The sequence below is a fragment of the Vigna angularis genome, chromosome 6 (genome assembly GCF_016808095.1).
Source record: "Vigna angularis cultivar LongXiaoDou No.4 chromosome 6, ASM1680809v1, whole genome shotgun sequence".
NCBI lineage: Eukaryota > Viridiplantae > Streptophyta > Magnoliopsida > Fabales > Fabaceae > Vigna > Vigna angularis.
In genome coordinates this window covers 16550829-16573435 of record NC_068975.1, presented here as the reverse complement: position 1 = coordinate 16573435, position 22607 = coordinate 16550829, and the positions used below count along the sequence as shown (strand labels likewise).

The window sequence follows — 22607 nt, the reverse complement described above, 5'->3', positions numbered from 1 at the left end:
GTCTCTACCCCTCACCTCACGATGAAGTATCCCTCCGGAAAGGGAACTGTCTGCACGGTCCGGGCGGACCAGAAGATGGCCCGGGAATGTTACGCGGCGGGGTTGAAGCTGCACGTTCGACCAGTAAAGAGGCGGGCGGCCGACTCTGAGGTGGCCATGGCAGACCTCGACCCAAGGACGAATACCGAGGACCGTCTGGAGCCTATTGGAGAAACCCAACCTATCTTGATAGGAAGGGAGCCCGCTTAGACCACCCTCATCGCCAGGGAGATGAACCCTGAGGTGGAAAAGGAGCTGAGGGCACTCCTATGGAAGAACCGGGATCTATTTGCGTGGACGGCAACTGACATGCCGGGCATCCATCCCGCAGTGATGTGCCATAAGCTCTCGCTTTTCCAAAACGCCCGCCCAGTCGCCCAGAAAAAGTGAAGAATGGGCGAGGAGAAACGACAAGCTGTGGAGGAGGAAGTAGGGAAGCTGAAGAAAGCTGGTTTTGTTCGGGAAGTCACGTACACCACGTGGCTAGCTAACGTGGTTATGGTGAAAAAGGCTAGTGGAAAATGGCGCATGTGCACTGACTACACGGACCTGAACAAAGCCTGCCCGAAAGATTCGCATCCCCTACCCAGTATAGACGCCCTGGTGGACGGCGCTTCTGGGCATCGGGTGTTAAGCTTTTTGGATGCATATTTCGGATACAACCAGATACCCATATATGGGCCGGACGTCGAGAAGACGGCATTCATAACGGAGAAGTCCAACTTCTGTTATGAGGTCATGCCATTCGGCCTGAAGAATGTCGGGGCGACGTACTAGCGCTTAATGGACAGGATTTTCCGAGAACAAATAGGCCGGTGCATGGACGTATATGTGGACGACATGGTAGTCCGGTCCGCGGATGGAGATGGACACCTTAGAGACCTTGAGGAGGTGTTTCGACAAGTGAGGAAGTTCGGCATGCGCCTAAACCCCGCCAAATGTACATTTGGGGTAGCTGCCGGAAAGTTCTTGGGCTTCATGTTGACATCCAGGGGGATCGAGGCCAACCCGGACAAGTGTGAAGCGATACTACAAATGCAAAGTCCAACCACCCTTAAGGAAATCCAAAGACTGGTCGGACGCCTCACCGCTTTGTCCCGCTTTATCCCCAACCTGGCGGATAGAATGAGGCCGGTCCTGCGAAAATTGAAAAAAGGGGTCGGCCCGCCTTGGGACGACGAATGCGAACGAGCGTTTCAGGACGTAAAAACCATCCTTGTTAACCCACCGGTCATGAACCGCCCGGTCCCAGGAGGAGATCTGCATATTTTCCTGGGAGTGTCAGAGACGGCCATCAGTGCCGTGCTAATGCAAGAACGGCCTCAGCCGAGGTTAATTTATTTTGTGAGTCGCACGCTCCTAGACGCCGAAACCCGATACCAACGGGTAGAGAAGGTGGCCTTAGCTTTGTTGCACGCCTCCCGAAGGCTTCGCCCTTACTTCCAAAGCCATCAAGTGATAGTCAGAACCGATTTCCCTATCTCCAAGATCCTCAGGAAGCCGGACTTAGCCGGACGGATGGTGTCCTGGGCCGTTGAGCTCTCAGAGTTCGGTTTACGGTATGAGCCGAGAGGATCGATCAAAGGCCAACACTTAGCAGATTTCACGGCCGAGTTACCACCGTCCGGCCAGGACGAGTGGAGCTTGTATGTGGATGGAGCGTCCGGTCGATCGATCAGCGGGGCCGACATCGTGCTCGAGGGCCCCAACGGATTCTTGCTGGAACATTCCTTGATCTTCAAGTTCAAGGTATCCAACAATCAGGCCGAGTATGAGGCCCTGGTGGCCGGCCTCGAGTTGGCGAAAGACATGGGAGCAAGAAGAATCACCTGCCGGACGGACTCAGAGTTGGTGGTGGGTCAAATGAATGGCAACTTCCAAGTTCGAGAGGAGCGTTTATTGCGATATTTCCAACGAGCAACGGACCTCGCAAAGGCGTTCGATAAAGTGGACATACAGCACATTCCCAGGGAACAAAACACGAGGGCGGACGTACTGTCTAAGCTTAGTTCGGGAAAAGAAAAGGGACAGTTAACTACTGTCGTGCGGCAGGTTCTACTTCAGCCTTCAGTAGAGTGTTCGGCGGTATCCGACGGGGGAAAGGATTGGCGAACAGAAATCAGAGAAATCATGACTCGCCAAGATGAAGGGCGGACGGTAGGACCGAGCAAAGCCAAGAAGGTCGCCCGGTATCTTGTGGTGGGGGACGACCTATATCGCAGAGGATTCTCCTCCCCTCTCCTTAAATGCTTGGGAGAGGCAGAAGCCCATTACGTTATGGACGAGCTCCATAATGGTATTTGCGGCCGCCACACAGGTTGGCGAACGCTAAAAGCCCGACTACTAAGAGCCGGATATTACTGGCCTAATATGGAAGCAGACACAAAGGCGTTCGTCCAAAGATGCGTTCGCCAATTCGTTTGAGTAATGGAGCGAAAAGCAAAAAACCCAAAAGCTAAAGCGTTAACGTCCGCCCGGGAAAAGCAAGGGCAATCCCCACCCCGGCCGGACCATTATTAAAACTTGGTAAGAGTAAAGGCGCATAAAAAGAGACATGCAAAATGAGAAAACATAACTGTGTATTAATCATTCGCGCTAAAAGGCGCCCAGATTTACAAAAAGACCGCCCGGCCAACATCTAGGAAATTCGAGACGTTGGACGGACGGCCAAATGATACACATCAAAAAATCAAAAGAAAAGGAAATTCTAATTGTTTCCCCCAGCAGCGGCCTCCACAGTCGGCTCGTTTTCCTCGGCGGCATTCAGATCCACGAGGACGCCGTCGAAAACGTCCTTCTCTATATCCACGCCAAGAGAAAACGGATCCTGGACGCCCGCCAGAAGAGTTACTTGACGAAGGGCTTTGTTGAAGCCTTCCTCATGTTCAAACAAGATGGTCGACTCCAACTCAGCAATTTGCTCCTTGGCCTTAGCAACTTCAAGAGTGAGCTCCTCGTTAGCCTTGGCACGATCCGATTCGGCCTCCTTTAGGCGGGCTTCCTCCGCCTTCAGTTGGCGACCTTCCTCCGCCAAGCGCTCCTGTTCGGCCCGGGCGGCTGCCAAACCTTCGGCGGCCTCCCTCCTGGTCTTCTCTAGATCGGCTTCCAGCTGCTCGATCTTCTTGTCATATTCATCTTGGTTAAGGACCATCTCTTCCAAGGTTTGCTGAAGGGAGGCTGAGTTTTTCTTCTCTATATCGAGTTCGGCACGAACCTCCGCCACTCCGGGGCGGTCAGCGAACTCCCTAAGATACCAGGCCAAGGCGGACGTCCGGGTAGACATCTCCAGCATAGCATTAGTCAGCTCCAACTCAGAAAGAGGCTCGATAAGCGCCCGTTGGGAGGAGCTCATGTGAAACTTAGCCCGGTCGCTCATGCTAAAGGCGGGGCTAAAAATGCCGCCCGGTAGAGGGACGGCCGGGGCCTTCCCCCGGTCTTTCTCTTTGTCTTTGCCCTTCCGGGCCTTCTTCGAAGTCGAACGAGACGACGAGCCCTCCTTGTCTCTACGCCCCTCCGAAGCGGAATCTTTCCTTTTGCGCTTTAAGGGATCAGCAGAAACAGTAGCCGCCTCAGACAATGGGTCCACTTGGATGGCCGCCAATTCTGGTTGAGGATTGGGAGGCGGCACCTTGATGTTAGAACCCCCAGTCTTGTCAGCGGGGGGACTCCTACCTTAGGAGTTATACGAACAGTCGTCTGGCGACCGCCCAAAGGAGGTGGACGAGGAACATTAGGAACATTGGTCGGCCGGGCGGTCGACGAGCTGGCCCCGGACTTCTTCTTGATGGCGAAAAAATTGGATTTGCGGGGGCCCGGGGTCGTCATTAGTTCTGCAACAAACAAAAAAATTCAGAAAAATTAACGTCAGTATGCGAAAAACAAACACACCCAATGTGACAAGACCATACCGAACGCCTTTGGTCCACAATCCTCGAGACTAAGGCATTCGACCAAGTGACGGGTGGAGATCCGGCGGGGGAGGGTGTTAATGGTGCGCACGGCCTCTAGGTCGGGTGCTGTCAAGGCCCCTATAGAAGTCGCCCTTATTTGTCGAGGATCTCTCGTCCAATAGAATGGGAACAGCGGCCTCCCTTCACCATCAGAAAATTCGTGGAGGCCAGCTTTGTCAACGATTATTTTAAAGTAGTGTTGTTTAAAATTTTTGAAGGAATCAGAGAAGGGGCGGAAAAGGGTCCTGCCCCGCACCGACGTAAAAGATACCCAACCGCCAGAACGAGAAGGGCGGACTTCAAAATAATAAAAGAAGACCGGGATGGTGGGAGTGACACCTACTGCTAAACACATCGCCAGAAACGCCTGCACGGCCGCCCATGAATTGGGGTGCAGCTGCGTGGGAGCCACATTAACTTCCCGAAGAACGGCCGTTTGAAACTTAGTAAAAGGCACCCGGATAAAAAGATGGGTGAAGAAGGTCACGTACATGAAGAAGAAATCATACGGACTAGACCGCCCATCATGAAAGACCCTTTCATTTAACAAAGTCACCCCGGCACGAATTAACTTCGAGTCTTCCACATCCCGGACAATATGGGTATGGCGGACCCGCCATTCTAACTCCTTGCGGAAAGCATAGCAGGAAGCATATCGGCTAGGAACGGGGGGAGCCAACTCAGACACCACCGCCCCTTGACCTTCCGGCTCGAAGGGGGACCCGACTACACGAACACCGCCTTTGAGCAGGAATAGAGGCACGCCGTGGAAAATCCGGTCGTTTGTCGAGACCGGTGACTCAGGGTCCGCCCCGGAAGACCCAACTGCCTCCAAAAAATGAGAAGAAACTGAGCTAAGAGAATCGCTGTTGTCGCCCCGCGCCGACCCCTCCCGGACTCCGCCCGACGACCCAGAACCTGACTCAATGGATACAGATGCCATTTATTACCTGAGGGAAAAAGAATTTTGAACTCTTGAGTAATGCAGATAAGTGAAAATGACCTCGTCTAATCCGCTATTTATAGGAAAAAGTTAGTAACCGTTGGGTGTATCCTGGCCGTCTAGATTTAGCACGACCAACGCTCCGGATTTGGCGACGCTTCACCTCCCGTCAATGGGAACGCGCCACGTGTTTTCCCGCCTAAAATCCAAACTCAAAAAGCCCACTGGATAAAGCCCAATTGCGGGTTCCTGACCCAACGCGCGCCGTATCCAAAATCCTACGTTCACTATGTGCACTAGGACTTGGGGGGCTTGTGTACCAGGGAGTGCCGGGCGCCGTACAAAGGACGCCCATGAGAAAGGTCGTCCGCCCGGTTCGGCGCCCATGCCACATCCGGAGGGATAAATGCTCGACCGCCCAAGTAGGTACGGATTGAACCTAGACTCCGTATAAACTCTCCTACACCAGCAAGTGCCGGGCGTTGTACGTAAGGACGCCCACGAATAAGGCCGTCCGCCCATCTCGGTGCCTACGTCGCCCAAATGGGCAGAACCTCTGTTTGTAAGAGAAACTTTGAAGAACTCACTTGGAATTCCATCATCACGGGATAGCCCCGCACTCTCTACACTCACAAAAAGTGTTCTACAGGAAAATGCTGAGAGACGAAACGTCTGGTACCAGGAAGTGCCGGACGACCGCGTGGAGGATCGTCCGCCCAATTTAGTGCCCGAGTGATCCACAGGTAAGGCGGACGCCCGTATCACTTGGGCGGATGCCCAGGAAGTGCCGGACGACCGCGTGGAGGATCGTCCGCCCAACCTAGTGCCCGAGTCATCCATAGGTAAGGCGGACGCCCGTATCACTCGGGCGGACGCCCATATCACACTGACCGGCCAAATCGCTAATCGTTGTGGCTCAAGTAAATTAACCTGATTTAGAGGTAAGTAGAAATTAGAAGCTATTGGGCTGTTGGGCCGTGATTAACTTTTCACTAATCCCAAGCCCATAGCGAAAACTATAAATACAGGTTCACGGTGAGTGGTAGATAGGTTACATTGAATGCACATTTATTGTTATTCCCTGAGAAAAGCCATTGCTCTGAAACTGACTTTGGCATCGGAGAATCTTTTGTAGGTCTCCACCCCTCCGTATCAAGAAGAAAGTCAAAGCTTGAGAAGAGGATCCGCCGCTGAGACAAGATCGCAGGAGAACTTGAAGGTTTGGAACAGCACAACCCTACACATCCGAAACAAAAACTATTTTTCGAAGTGTTAAACTTTATGGACAAATTTATGTAAATAAATGACATTATATGGATAAACCTTTTAGCATGGTCTTGATATCCCAATTTATTTTTGCTGCCTTAGGCTAGGGTTTACAACTTACAAGATACAAATTATTGATTTTTTTTCCCTTTATCTTGGAGAGATCACTCTCTAAGGACGCGTTTGGTAAATTATTATATCTATTCTCTTACTCCACCGTTTGATGTTGCGCTCCGACACACTCCCGCTGAGAACCAACGCTCAATAGAAACAAATTTCATATTCGAAGTTTCTGTAGTTCCAATTTCCAACGTCCGATTGTTCCAACGACGATGCTGTCACTACAACACAATTGAAATCTATGCAAAAAAGGTAAAATTGCAAAAGTAAAAAAATTATGCGAAGGCTGCTTGGGAAGATCTCGGGATTGTTCGGCAATCGAACTAAAGTGGGAGTTGACAAAACAGGGAATAAATATTTCACTAGAAATGAAGAGGTTGATGGTGTCAGTAAGTGCTTTGTGTGTGTGTGTGTGTTTAATGGGTGTTTTTTATTTATTGTGTTTTGTGATTTTGGGTTTGTACGTGTGGTTTGCCTTGTATGAACTCTTCGTGTTATATAGAGAAGTGGGGTGTTTTTGCATTGCAATGATCACCTCACTTGCAATACTTCACTTACTTGATCTACCCGATATTGTGATATTCTTAATTTGCTTTGCTTTTTTTTTTTTTTTCTGTTGGTTATGAACCAAACAAAGTTAGTGTTACCCTGTGAGTTGGTGTAGTGGTGACAAAATTTGTCCGCAGGATAAGAATGTTTAAAAGAATACACTGAATTAGGATGTCAGTGGTTTGAATTCTGTGAAGAAAAACCCTTGGGGAGGGGTTGAATTGATACAACCCCCCAAGAATAAGTAAAGGAATACTTTCAAGTGGCAGGTCCTTGGTTTGCATTCTGTGAAAGAAAAAAAAAATCCTTGTAGAGGGGTTAGCAGGATTATCTCCAAAGGAAGATGCCTCTGGATATATCCAACAGATAAAGGTTAAATATTAGGCTTTGAGATTGGAGGTGTGAAGTAACTTCGTCACTGTCACAAGTTTTTTGAGGTTATTGGTTCTTGTTTGAAGTTTACATTCTTCAGCCTATTATAGGAGTTGGTGCAACTTTTAACAAGGATGAGATTGATCTTGTTTTACAAAGTAAAATAATTAAATAAATAAAATTTATTTATTGGCATTTAGAAATTTTGGCACTATTTTCTTCTGCTGGATTAAATCATTTTAGAATTCAGATATCACTTTGGTGTGCAAGTGTGAATTTTTTTAATTTCAAAACTCTGGTTCGTATTTTTTTTTTTGTGTCCTGCGTTGTAGTTCAACTTATAGTGAATCTGTCTGAATTTGCTATTTTGTTTTGGTTTACCAGTGAAAGAGAAAAGATGGGTCATATTTAAGGGAGAGGAGGATCCGACCACTATTCCAGGTATATATTTTACATTGGTCAACGTTTAACTGCTGAATTATTACATTTTGATTCAGGGAGGGATCCAATTGTTTTATATGTTGAATATTTGAAGACTTTTTTTGTCATATTTCCCATGCTTAAAGATAATTACTGTTGCATTGTTTCAGTTGAATGGATATGTTGGCTGAATGGGCAGCGTAAAAAGGCTCCAACTCCAGAGGTAAATTGCAATACACCTATGCATATCCTTTTTCTAGTACCATAAAGTTATCCAAACACAAATCTATTGATCTTTATTTATACTTTTTCTGTCATGGCTAGGCTAGACATGATGTTGCTTATAACAGTTTCCCTTTAAAGTTTTGCTTAACTTCAAGGATTAATTTGCAATGAATAAACATTGGTTTTTGTTAACTCTTTCTATCTATCTACTATCAAAACTCTGATTTTCTTTCAACAACAACGACCACAAAGCCTTTTCTCCTAGGCAGGGCTTGTTAGTTACATGAATCAAAAGACGACGTAATGTTCTATTGTCAATCTTGTCTACATATGGATCATTGACCTTTAAATCCTTCTCAATGATTTTAACTATAAATTTGCTTCCAGGCTCCCTTTCCCACTATCAAGGAGTTACCCCCAGCTAAATTCTCATTACTTGGGCTTCTATAGGTTTATCCCACGCATACCTAAGTCACCAAAAGTGAGATTGTACTATTTTTTTTTTCTATAGTAGGTGTTATCCTAGTTTTCTCCCCAGTGCATTAATGGATTCTTTCCTAATCCTATTTTGTCTAATATGTCTTCTCATCCAATGCAACATTGATTTTATTCTCTCCTGGGCTTTTGGCTGCCCAAAATTCAGATCAATACAACACCTGAAGTTTAGTGTTTTGCGTTTCCTTAATAGGGAAAGGTCACAAGGGTAAGCTAATCAGTTAGGACATGCTCTTGAAGCATTCTGTATTAGTTGTATTGTCCCTTGCCGTTCTTCTGCAGAACTGTCTTAGCATTCTCTCATATTTTTCCTACTTTTCTCGATTTTGGTTTCTCTTTCATTTTGTTGGTTTGGGGAATTAAATCGAGCTATGTGGTGATCTGTGTTAATTTAGTTACTTAGTTTATTACTTTTGTACCAATACTTATATGCAAAACTTATTTGCAATGGGATGACAAACTATTAAGCTAACCCTGTAAGTTGTAATGTTTTATGGATGTCTTCCCGGGAAGTGATTTGTTTTGTAAATAGGCACTTTGAAAAGTATGGTATTGCACTATTTTACTTGACAATACTTTCACCTTCAGGAAATGATGGAATTGGAAGCAAGACGTGAACGTGTTAGACAGAATGTTGCTCGTATGTACCAATTATACTTCAACCTTAACAAACTAATTGTGTGAATTGGTTACCTAACTCTGATTTAGTTATATTCCTTTCCGTCCTTAGCATTTCATGTGATAGTTCTAAATATAATGAAAGAACATTCTTGGCCAGGTTTAGTTCTATCCAAATACCTAACACAAACTCTTTTCTTTTCACAAAGTTTTCAAGAAAGAGGAGCAAGAAAGGATAGCCAAAGAAGGAAGTAAAGGCAAACGTATCAGCACTGGTCAGATGCTTAAAATTTTATTGATATAGCAGTATTCTTTTTTATTTATTGGAAGTTATTGATTAATTTACAATTTCTATGCAGGTAAAGCCAGTGGTCCAGATTTGAAAAGTTTTATTCAACAATTTCCAGTTCCTTCAGAAGGTCATCTCACTATCGTTTTCTTTTTGACATAAATATTGAGTTCTTTTTGAAAGAAAACTTATTATGATAAACTGAATTGAAGCATATAAGCAGATTGATCTTAAAATCTTCCCCTATCCCTCAAAGCAAAATAAACCAAATATAATTCTTGTTAGTCCATGCAAATAATTATGTTGTTTTACTTTAGCTTCTTCATAAACAGCATTCTGAGATTTTTGTCCCAGTCCTTATGAAAGAAGAGACAATGTCTTCCAGAAAGAGGGAATTCTTGTTATACATCTACATATTACCTATCCTTTGAATATAGTTTTTGACATATTTTCTCAACTCTAGGTAATGACGTCGAAGAATCACCTAGCACTACGGGTGGCTTAAGGTGAGGCTTCCGAAACTGAGTTTTTTTACCTAAATTTATTGTGTAAAATGCATGGTCTTTGCTATGCTGCAGTTCTTTTCCAGCATAAAAATTTCATTCTTTTATTATGTCTGATTCAGTTACCAAAATTTGTTAGTAATTTAGTTTCCATCCTTTTTATTCTTATCATTAAAATATTGCCAGAAAGTTGTTTGGCTGTCTTCTCTTTGTTTGTGTTCCATCATTTTGGTACCTTATTTCACTAGCCACTTGGTGAAGTCGGATATATGAATTGTATATTGCTATTGGACTTTGTATAACCGAAATTCTCAAGGTCATTATCCACCATGATTAACAAACTCCCAAGCATACCCTTTATAAGAAAATTTAATTAGAGACTAGATCCGGTGGCTATGTATGAAAGAACTCTTAAGGATACACAAAAAAAAAAATCATTTTTGACTGTGTTCTCTGGAAATGACATTCTATGACTGAATGATTTTGATCTTCAGTGGCATGGTCTTGAAGTTCATATATGTTATCTTCTCATGCTTTTTAAATGTTCTTTAACCATGGGATATTGCTTTTAGTGTCTTCTAGTTGCTGTGAAATCAAATTGTTTGGGTAAAACACTAGTTTAAGCATAATTGGTCAGTAATCATGTGATCTTTCTGCAGGAATCCTCAAGAGAGTTTAGCAGAGAAAACAAAAGACGAGTACCAGTAAGTCCAAATGTGTACATTCTCAGTCAATAAACATCATGATTGATCAAAGCCTCCATTAATCTTCATTTTAGTTAATGAAACAATTGTTCCAAAATTGTTTAATGGTTTTATCAGAGATATCATTTCCCTAGATTTAACCCTGATATTTATCTGTTAAAATAAAAAATCTTTCCAGGTCTTCAGAGGCAACTGGATCTGGTGCATCCTTTAGACCAGGAACTTGGCAACCTCCAACTTGAGCTTTCATTAGAAGGTCTTTCTGAACTTAGATTACCCACAAGTTATTTTGAAAGCCATGAATGATATTTCTTCCCCAAGAATTTTGATACAAGTCATGTGTTCTCAAGTTTCTGGAAATTTTGATTCATTGATAAATCTTTGTCTAAAGAATATAATCAATAAGACAACCTGATTATTTATGCATTTGAAATGCGTATGTTTCTTATTTCTACCATTCCCAATAATCTCACTTCTTTTAGTATTCGAGGTTAAACGCAGTTTAAATATTTCTTCTATTCTCGGAGGCATCTTTTAAGAACAAAAGAGTTTCAATCTCCAAAACTGACAATACTTCAGAGATATGATGATTGACCCTCATAATGTAATTCAGAAATACGATGATTGACCCTCATAATGTAATTCGACAAATTTGGAATCGGAAAAATGGCCCTCCCCGTGGGACCAATAGTGGAACAAACCCTCCACTAAGAATGATTAGTCATTTCTCATATACCTGGATTGAGGCTTCTGTTTCTACTTCATCTAATAGTCTTACATTACTTAAGAATCGAGTACTTCTTCAGCCTTTGAAGACATCTTTTAAGCTTTGTTTATTTGAATAGATTTGGGGGAGAGTGATTGAATGGATTTGAGAGGATTTGAAGGTAAATCTTTTTGTTGTTTATTTGAGTGGATTTGAAGGTAAGTGAGAGTGAATTTGGAAGTAAAGTTTGTGAGAATTAGTGTAGGATTTGATTGATGTGACAAATTAAAAAAATTTACTTTCAAATCCATTTTCATTTACCTCAAAATCCACTCAAATAAACAACAAAAAATTTACTTTCAAATTCTCTCAAATCTATTCAATCAATCTCTAAAAATTCATTCAAGTAAACAAAGTGTTAAAGATAAAACTATAACAAAGCTATAATTTATAATGTCATTTGAAATTGAAACTTTTCTTCTACTGATTAACTTGTTTCCAAATAACCTCTTGGATTTGGTGCATTATGTAGATAGGAAATAAGATAACATATATGTAATTAAAAAAAATATAGAAAACGTTTAATCATACCAGAGAATCTATCAATATTTCATATTTGTTTTTCCATCAAGTAAAAGTTATGTTCGTGAAGAAAAAGACTACGGATGAAAATCAACCACAACTTACTATATTAGAATGATTTCTAATACCTAATATAGAAGTTCTTGACATAACCTTATTCCTATTCTCGGCATAAAATAATGTTTTAATGTATGTGATCCTGTATAAATATATTCAGGAATGAATCTAATCCTGAAAAGAAACTATAACATTTTTAGCTCAATTTTTACAATAATTAGTTTTCAAAATTATTAAAAAAGGTAATATATTTTAAAACAGTTCCTCTTTCATTTTATATAGTTGAACGTTTTTATCCCTGTTAATTTTTCGATTAATGTGGTTTCGGGTTTCTTATTTATGCAGTTACTGAAAAAAAAAACTATAGATTTTTTATTATCACCTTTCCGAGGTTTCTTTTCTGATGCCTCTTTATTTTCTTCATTGTTTTTTTAAGTTTGTGTTTTTTTTTCTATCTCCTGTAAATAAATAATAATTATACATATATAAGTAGTTAAAACATTACAATTTTATAACCACTAGCAGGAGAGGATTAGAGGCAAAGATAAAAAGATACATTACTGAAAAAGTGGGAAGGCATAATTTGGTTAAAATGAATTATTATTATTACTAGTAGTAGTGGTGATCTAGTAATTATCCCTTAAAAGAAATTAAAATGTATAATTTCATTTCCTTATTTGAATTAAGAAATAATTTGGTGAAAAAGGCATTTTGAAGGCATTGTGATGAATGAAAATAGACGGAAGAAGGTTCCAAAACTCTGATCGTAATTTTCTAAATTGATTAAAAATCATAAATTTTAATTACACGACAATAATAAAATAGTGGTCCCTTAGTTCAATTAAGTCAAACAATTTACTAATCTTGATTACCTATAAGAAAAACAATGATTGGTGTTCTATTAAGTTTATAATTTTATATGCATATTGATCAATTATTCAATTTATTTATTTTACTTTCTAAGAAGTTGTTTAAATTGAGTGAAAGAGGATAAAAATGAAATGAAAGTGATATAATTTTATTTGTATTAATAATTTAATTTATTATTTCTAATAATAATAGTGATTATAATAATAATAATAATAATTATTATTATTATTATTATTATTATCTATTATAATATCATAAAAGATGTTAAGAAAATTATTTTATTATTATGTTTATTTTGTTGACAAGTGTTTTAAAATAGATTTTTTAGTTATTTAATATTATTATTTTATTTTTTATTTGTATTTATTTTGTTATAATATGTTCATAGGGATTTATTTTACTTTTCTTATTCATTCTTTTAAAAATGATTTGACATAAAAGTGAAAATAAATTTTAAATTAATTTACTTTTTAACTATTTTAACTTAATTTACTTTTTGCTCATATTAATTTTTCATCACTGCTAAAGAGTTATTATATTTTTTTATTCATTTGTTTCATTTTTAGCTTATCCTGAAAAAAGAAATATATTTCAATTCTCTAATTTATTAATCTAATAGATTATTATTCTATATCTTAAAATAATAATTTAATAGATAAAAAACACTGTCATATATATATATATATATATATATATATATATATATATATATATATATATATATATATTTCTTTTTTAAAATAATATTATTTCGAAAACTAATATGTGTTTGTCGATAATATTTTATTTACATTGTTATATAAAAAACACTGTTATGTAATAATTTTGTCGTAAAAAGTTATAAATAAAATATTACAGTATTATTTTTATATTAAATTATAACATAAACATTGTTATTATTGAATATTCTTCCTACTTTTAATATCCATTTAAGTGATATTAATTAATAAAAATTTATAATTAATTATACACAGAACTTTGCATAAGATTTTAATTAATTATATTTGTAATAGAATAAATTAAATTATTGTATTTAATAATTCATTTTAAAGGTTTAAAATATATATTTTAGGAAAAAAACACATCACACTTCTTAAATATTATAAATTTTGTATTATATTATTTAATTTATTTTTTACTATTTTCAACAACTTCAAAATGTAAGACCAAAAATAAAATATAAAAAACTATTTGTTTTAAAATACATCTAATGTATGTATATTGCTGTCCCTAAAGGGTTAATTTACTCTTACCCATTTATTTGTATTGCTCTTAGTATGATATTGGTAAGAATGGACATACATTTTAACTTTCATTTAATATCAACCACATTATAAATAGTATTTGCTCACTTTTATGATTTCTAATTATTAATAAATTTTGGAAAATATATTTTACTTTTATTTCTTAAAATAATATAACTTCAAAAAGTAATATATATTTATTAATAATACAAATTATTTACAATGTCATATAAAAAAATCATCATTTAATAATTGTCTTAAAAAATTGTGAATACAAATTACGTTTATAATTTTTATATTAAATTATAATGTAAATATTCTTATTATTAAATATTCTTCTTATTTTTAGTATTTATTGAAACAATATTATTCAATAAAAAATCATAACTAATCATCTGTACATCAAATTTCGTAAAAGATTTGAAATAATTATATTTTAACAAAATAAATTAAAATATTGCACTCATTAGTTTATTTTAAATGAGTCTAACAACAAACACTTCTTACCAATTTATTCATGCATTAATAAAATAAGTCTAACAATATACATTGATAAGTTTGTTCATAAACGAGTTCATTAACACAAATGATTCTGTCTATTCACTAGTTAAAACAAGTCTTATAATAAACATTAGATAAGTTCGAACACGACTTTTTTCATATACTGATTAAACGAATTTAATAATAAACACTAGATGAGTTTATATATACATTGATTAGACGAGTCTTACAATATACGTTAGACAAGTTTATCCATACATAAATTATATGAGTATATTAATACACATTAGATTAGTTTATCCACTTATTAATTAAACACAGTCTTAAAACACACATTAGACAAGTCAAAAATACACATTATACAAATGTGTTCATATATTGATTAGATGAGTCTAACAATACATATTAGGCGAGTTTAACGATGCATTTATTAGAAGAGTCTTGCAATACTTATTAGATGAGTCTTGCAATACTTATTAGATGAGTCTTTCCATACATTGATTAGACGTGTATATCAAAAAAATTACACGAGTCTAGTAATATGCATAGACGAATCAGCTGATTAGATGAGTATAAAAAAATACTATATGATTCACTCATATATTGATTAAATGAGTTTAAGAACACATTGATTAAACGAGTATAGCAAAAAAAGTTAAATGAGTTTGTCAATACATTGATTAGACAAATCTACCTATACAAATCTAGCAATACAAATTAAGTAAGTCATTCATATATAGATTAGACGAGTCTAACAATATATATTAGACAAGTATGTCCATATACATATTAAATGGCTATTAATACACATTTGATGAATCTCTTCATACACTAATTACACGAGTATAATAAAAAATATTAGATGAATTTAGTAATACCCATTAGACGAATCTATCCATATACTAATTAGTTTAGTCATTCCATACATTGATTAGACGACCTAAGAATACATTACACATGTATTGCAACACATATTAAACGAGTTTGTTCATACATTGGTTAGATAAGTCTATCAATACACATTAGACGAGTTTGTTCATAAACATTATTAGACGAGTCTATTAATACACATTAGATAATTTTATCCATTTTCTAGTTATAAGTCTTACAATACACATTGGACAAGTATTTCCATACATTGATTACATAAGTCTAACAATATACATTAAACAAATATACCTATATACTGATTAGACAAATCTTACACCACACAATAAATTGGTTTGTCATGCACCAATTAGACGAGTCTAGCAATGCACATTAGATTAATCTCTTCATACACTTTTAGTCAGTCTATTCTACATATTTATACATAATTTATCCTTTGTATTTTTTAAAAATTTACTCCATATTTTTACACTTACTTTATCATTTATACTTTTAGAAAAATTATTCTTTATATTTTTACTTATATATTAAATTTGTAAACCTATAAATAAATTTTTATAATAATTCTATTCAACAATCAATTATAAACTTAAAAATACTTATTGTTTATTTCTTTCAATATAATATATATTTACCAACGTAAAAATAACACACAAACATAACAAAAATCATAAGAAAACACTCCTCATAAAATATGGGCGGCGCAAACTGTTGGGAGGTTCAACAGACACACATACACATAGTTATCTCCATAGTGATAAGATATTGTCCGCTTTGGGTCAAGCCCTCACGGATTTGCTTTTGGTACCACTCCAAAAGGCCTCTTATCAATGGAGGTATCTTATGTGTATATAAACTCATGTTCATCTCTTATTTTATTCTATGTGGGACTTTGTTTGTACCCAACATCCTCCCCTCAAACAAAGGACCACCTCCCCTACAGCGGAAGTCTTTTTATCTTATCCTCGAGTACACCATGGTCAATACTCTCTCTTTCACAATCCATGGTCAAACACTAAGCATCTCTTGCTCCCCACCTCTCATGATTCACTTCCAAGCTATCTGCCACTGGCCACCTGCCAGTGCTTCACCTGATCATGGAGGGACGTACTCAACTAAACCCGGTCACCAAACATGAACCATGGGCTCTGATACCATTTGTAGGGAGGTTCATTACACACACATACACATAGATATCTCCACAGTGATAAGATATTGTCCGCTTTGGGTTTAGTAATATTTGATTTGATTTTGATAGAGATAAAATAGATATATGTAGTTTTGATTTTCCTTTTATTTAGGAGAGTATTATTTTATTTTATTAATATAAGATAGAGATAGATTAGGTATATTTTATTTTAAGTTAGTTGATATTCTATTGTTAGTTTTTATTATTTGTACTTGGTCCAAGGCCTTATTTGCACCTATTTAAAGGTTGCCAAGGTTCAAGAAAAAAAAACCCCAGTGAATTGAAGAGTATTATTATTTAGGTGGGTCACGTTTTTCCCAACAGTGGTATCAGAGCCGATGGTTTGTCTTGGTGACCGGCTCAGACGAGTATAATGATCCCTATACCGAAAGTCTTCCTGGCAAAGGGTATTCAGGTAAGCAAGTTCCGTTAAGATACGGCAGTTGGAAAGGGCTACTCGTGGTTGTGGTTGGTTGGGAATGCTTCCGCTGGAAGGGGAGTGTACCTATGTGGAAGGGACTCACCCTTGAGGGGGAGATGTTGGGTATCCAAGTATGAGTCCAAGTCCCACATTGGATAGAAATGAGAAAGTACAACAGTATATAAAGATGAAAGACCCATTAACCCATTGCCTTAAGGTTTTGGGTAAAGAGTGGTGTCGATCCCTTATATAGTTGGCTCAGATATTATTGGTGTTTGTGTAACCCACTGGGAACCCTCCTCCTCGAAAGACCCAACACAAACATCGATTCAAAGTATTTTTTAGGTTTAAACCCTCATTTGGTCCTCGTATTTGTGTGTTAATCTCAAGTGGGTCCTTGTTTTTTTTCGGTCTCAATCGGGTCCATAAACTTGTAAAAATAAGCCAATTAAGTCCTCTCCGTTAAGTTTTTATTGACGCTGTCTAACTATGATGACGTGGTGCACTCACATGTATGCATACATCTTATATTACGTGGAATTTTTTATTTAATTTATTATTAAGTCTTGTACAACTATCCAAACGCTGCCTCATAGCCCTTGGTAAACCTTGCACCAATCAGCTTCTTGTTACAGTTTTATGGGTTGAAGTTCTTATCTCTCTCACACTCACCTTTCCTGCGATACATCTAGCAGCAAGAAGATCACACTGCTATGCCCAATTACACAGAAAATCAAACTATACCCATTTATAGTACCAACAATGATAGAATCATTAAGAAAATAAAAGGAAAATGACAAGGAAAAAGAAAGAAGAAATTTGTTTGTTTCCAATCCCTTAATAACCCCAACAAATCTTTCAAATTGAATGATGAATTCACTCATGGAGTTCTCCTGCTTTAGAGCCAACAACGATTCAAAGGCTCTCCCATAGAAACTGATTGCGTTCATGAAAACAACCCTAGATTGACTTGGATTGCACATTTCCCACCACTACAACCAAGATAAGGCAAGGTGAGGTCGAGGCGGCAAGGTCGAGGCGGCGGGGTCGAGGCGGCGAGGACGAGGCGGCGATGACTCTATTGAAGGGTACCTATGACCGCTATCTACTTATTTAGGAAGACTAAGGGTATTGAGCGCTAAGCTGATGCGGACGATCGCACAAGCACTCATACCAGTATTTAAATTTTAAACAAGAGAGAAAGGTATTGAACACTAGGACGATGCGGACGATCACACGAGTGTTCAACCTTTAAAACATATATATTTTTTTAATTTTATTTAAGAAAGAAGAGAAGGTTTCTAGCACAAGGACGAAGCGAGCGATCACACGTATGCTTAACCTTTAAAACGTATTTTTGTAATTTTATTTAAGAAAGAAGAAAATGTTTCTAATACAAGGACGACGCGAGCGGTCACACGTGTGCTTAACCTTTAAAAAGTATTTTTTAGTATTTTTTTATGAAAGAAAGAGAAAAGATTTTTAGCACAAGGACGATGCGAGCGCGATCACACATGTGCTTAACCTTTAAAATATTTTTTTGATATTTTTATAAAAGAAAGAAAAAATGTTTTTAACACAAAGACGATGTGTGCGATCACATGTGCCTAAACCTTTAAAATATTTTTATTATTTTTTAGAAAAGAAGAAGAAAAAGTTTTAGTACAAAGACGATGCGTGCGATCACACATGTGTCCAAACCTTTAAAATATTTTTATTATATTTTAGAAAAGAAGAAAAAAAGTTTTAACAAGATCGATGCGTGCGATCACATATGTGCCTAAACCTTTAAAACATATTTTTATAATTTATATATATATATATATATTTATCTATTTTTTTCTTTTTTTTTCATGTTTAAACTATAGCAAATAAACCCAATAAATAAAAATAAAAATAAAACACAAGATATAGAGATGAGGGTTATCATACAAGAGGTTACCTACAGTAAAAACTAAAAACCAAATAAATAATAATAAAAATAAAGAAACAAAAATATAAAAATAAAACAAGAGAACAACCGATAAGAATAGGAATGCAGAGTAAAGTTGAGACTCCTTTGGTTTGGGCGAAAACCCTTTTTCTCCAACTTTGTATCCGTCAAGGTGTAAAGATGAGAAATTTGGAGTGCCATTGGGTATTTGCTTGGCGGGCCCAAAGCCTCTTTTCATTCCCACATCAGAAATCCTGAGACCTAAAGCCTCTCTCCCAAACGAGCCAGCCAAAGGAGGGACGTGCCTCGTCCTCCAACGCACATGCGCCGCCGCCTCCATCGAAACCGGCCACCGCGCCACCACCTCTTCCAGTCCTGGCGTCGGCAGCAACCCCAAACGACACCGGAATCGTTTCCAACCGCAGCGCCGTTGTCTTTCTCTCCCTCGTCTCTCTTCGAAAACGGCAACCCAGGGAGGGTTTCGCCTCCGCCTCCATCGAAGCCGTGAACCGCCGTTTGCGGCGTCGCCAGTAACGACGCGCGCCACCGGAGCCATCGTCAGCCACGGCGCTGGGATCTCCTTTTCCTCTTCTCCCGCGCAACGTTCATCAAGGGCGATAGAGACGCCGCCGCAGTCCGCTCCTGTCGGATTCATCGCCGGTGGCGCATGGAACTGTCGGGGATATCACCAACTTCAACGCAACGCTTTCTTCTTCGATCCAAATTAAATCGCCACAACTCTAGGCATCTGGGTCACGCTGCTACTCCTTTCACCTCGAGCTAGTCGCTGACGACTACAACAACAACCAGAGTGGTCTCATCGGCTGCGACTCATAGCAACATGCCGCGACTGTCCTTGCTGAGGATATCACCGGAACTACCAGTGTTACGCTCTTCTCCCCGCGTTTCAACTTTTATTCCATTCATATGGCTTTCGTTTGGTTTTTGGTGGTTGGAGGGTAAAGTGGAACAGGACGTTGAACTGAGTTGTGTTCATGAATGAGTCATGGTTTGATAATGGTAATGGAAGTTCTGCGTGTGAACCGTGTGCTTTTTATGTTTTGGGTGTTGAGATGGGTTGGAGGTTACAGATGAAGTTTGGTTCTTTCTGAGAAAGGAAACAATGGGTTTGGAACAAAAAAGAGAGAATTTAGCTTGGGTTGGGGAGATGGAGCCCCTAGGATTCTTGAAGGTGAAGGTCTGACGTTGAGGAGTGGAGAGAGAGAGTGATGGGAGATGTTATAGGGATGGGTGATCGCCCCCTTTAATTCAATGCTCAATCCCTTGTATATGGCGGCTGCTTCCCCGCGAGACAACACCATGTGCCCTACTTAAATTCAAGAAATGAATGACCTCTCCCTCATTTTCGGTGACCGCTGGACCTACCTCCCAAGCTGCTGGACTTGTGTGGGACTCTGGACACTCACCAAAATCCTTGTTGCTGGATCGTGTGAAGGCTGGACTTGTTTTTCAAGCATCTTGCTGTATGTAGCAAGTATATGTTGCCCATGGGCTGCAACATGCTGCTGGAAGTAACTCTTTAATTTGTTGGACGTGGCAGCTTTTTGCTATTACTGGGTCGTGGGCTTCTCATTCTCCAGCTTCAAAAGACATGGCAGCCACTCTTTTAAAAGCCCATAAATTTCTTCAACCCGTGACACCATGTGCTTTTTATTCCCCACGCAAAAATATCCTAATCCTACATCATGAAGCACCCTCACAGCCGTAACCTAGTGTGCCTTTAATTGCTCATGTTGTACCATTTTTCCAAGAAATAAAATCCAATCCATCACCGTGCAGCACCTCTCCAATTTAATCACCATACTTTTTTCTTTCCCCTTTTTTTGTTTTTCTTTTTCATTTTTTTTTCTTTTTATTTTGCTTTTCTTCTTTTCTTCTCTTTTTTTTTTGAAAAGACTAAATAAAATACAGTGAAATAAACTAATATAATAATATAAAACGAAATAATATATATAGTAAAATAAAATTAAACTAAAGAAATAAAATAATAAAATAACATAAAATAAAAATAAAAGAAAATAAAATAGGACAAAATAAAAAGAGACTCATTATTTAGTCAATTCGGACGAAATTGGATGTTGATAGGTGGCAATTCGTTGGAGGTTGTAAGTATTTATTCGTGGAAACTTACATTGAAGAAAGTTTCAAATGGGTTGCAACGTGGGTGATGTTTGTGGTGATTGTCTTCGTTTTCGAAAATTCTTCCGAGTCCTAATTCTAACACTCACTCACCAAATGAAAATCCCTAACTCATGAAATCTCTAATTCTCTTTAATTATTTCTGTTTTAGTTCAAAAAACCACAATAAAAATCCCTAATTCCCGTCGCGTAAAAAGGTTTTTTTTAAATACTAATATCCACGTATTTAAATCCTTATAACTGAGCTAATTTTCTGTGCACCATGTTATCAAATGCAGACGGCGTCAGTGATAACTTAACGGAGAGGGCTTAATTGACTCATTTTTACAAGTTTATGGATCCGATTGAGATTGAAAAAAAAAACGAAGACTCACCTGAGATTGAAAAAAAAACGAAGACCCACCTAAGATTGACATACAAATACAAGGGTTTAAACCTATTTTTTATTACAATATATAAATCTCATTATAACATACTAATTTTTAATAATTTTCTATTCAAAGTTGAACCAAACAAAATTCATCCCGCGTATTCTCGCATTTCTGTCTCATATTTGCACAAATTAAAATAACAATACATTAAAAAAAACAGACTTGAATATATCTATATCGTTGTATGAAAAGATTATCTTTTTCTTTTGTACACAATTTTTTTTTTTCTAAATTCATCCTTTATACATATACCTATTTAAAATTAGAAAAAGTAAAAAATTAACATGATATAAAGAATTTATAAACTCTAAACTTAACAACTAAGCATGCAAGGATTATAAAATCAAATAAATGGTACGAGAATAATCAAATTTTTAAAGTTAATATCTATTTAACCTAAATTGAAACAAAAAAATATATAAAAATTTAATTAGTAAAAATCAATAATAACTAAATCATATATATATATATATACATGATTAATATTTTCATAAATTTAAGTATTTTTAATTAAATTTTTAATAAATTTTTTCTATTGATCTCAATTAAGTTATTATTTAAGTTTTGCATTAATGAAATAAAGTAATTGTCATCTTATTTCATCATCTTGCTTTTATTAAAAGATATGATATTTTAAGATTATCGCTTGCATTAAAAAAATATAAAATTTTATTGTTAATATAAAACTATACTATATATTAAGGTAAAACAATATGCTATTTTTATAATTTTCATTAAAAGTGATTTAGAGAATCTTTTACTTACATGTCAGAATCTACAATGAGATTACCACCATCAATATTATTGACTTACATTACATGTAATAAAAATAATTTGTTACTTTAACATCAACCATAGTATTACTTTATATTTGAATACAAAATCTTACATATCATTACAGGTGAAAATAAATATACAAAATAACAAAACAAGATAATAATTGTCACATCCTATAAATTTTAATATTTAGAAAAATATATAAATTTAGTTAAATATTTTAAATAAAAGATGAAAAGATTTGTTAGTTATAAATTAAAGAATTTATTTTAATTTAAAATATTTATTTGTTTAGAAATAATATTTGGTTAATAATTGTTCAACTAGAAAAAAAAATATCATTAGATATGGTTAG

At 37.2% G+C, this 22607-nt stretch overlaps 2 protein-coding genes across 2 annotated transcripts; both read left to right on the top strand.

Annotated features, from left to right (window-relative positions):
* The first annotated feature begins 822 nt into the window (after positions 1-822).
* Positions 823-2463, top strand: LOC108321928 (uncharacterized). Its single transcript, XM_017553844.2, has one exon. The coding sequence runs from the start codon at positions 823-825 to the stop codon at positions 2461-2463; it is 1641 nt and encodes a 546-aa protein (XP_017409333.2).
* A 3820-nt stretch (positions 2464-6283) lies between these two features.
* Positions 6284-10941, top strand: LOC108321936 (uncharacterized). The gene is made up of 9 exons (XM_017553854.2): positions 6284-6707; positions 7624-7680; positions 7830-7882; positions 8968-9019; positions 9207-9272; positions 9357-9416; positions 9750-9792; positions 10449-10493; positions 10672-10941. The coding sequence occupies exons 1-9, from the start codon at positions 6596-6598 to the stop codon at positions 10733-10735; spliced, it is 552 nt and encodes a 183-aa protein (XP_017409343.1). The 5' UTR covers positions 6284-6595; the 3' UTR covers positions 10736-10941.
* The last annotated feature ends 11666 nt before the right edge of the window (positions 10942-22607 follow it).

Bases quoted from the DNA above. Each gene is read 5' to 3' on its own strand.
- LOC108321936 (XM_017553854.2), top strand. From the start codon at position 6,596: ATGCGAAGGCTGCTTGGGAAGATCTCGGGATTGTTCGGCAATCGAACT. The intron at 6,708-7,623 runs GTAAGTGCTTTG...TTGGTTTACCAG, and splicing joins TGAAGAGGTTGATGGTGTCA to TGAAAGAGAAAAGATGGGTC. The intron at 9,020-9,206 runs GTATGTACCAAT...CTTTTCACAAAG, and splicing joins TGTTAGACAGAATGTTGCTC to TTTTCAAGAAAGAGGAGCAA.
- LOC108321928 (XM_017553844.2), top strand. From the start codon at position 823: ATGGACAGGATTTTCCGAGAACAAATAGGCCGGTGCATGGACGTATAT.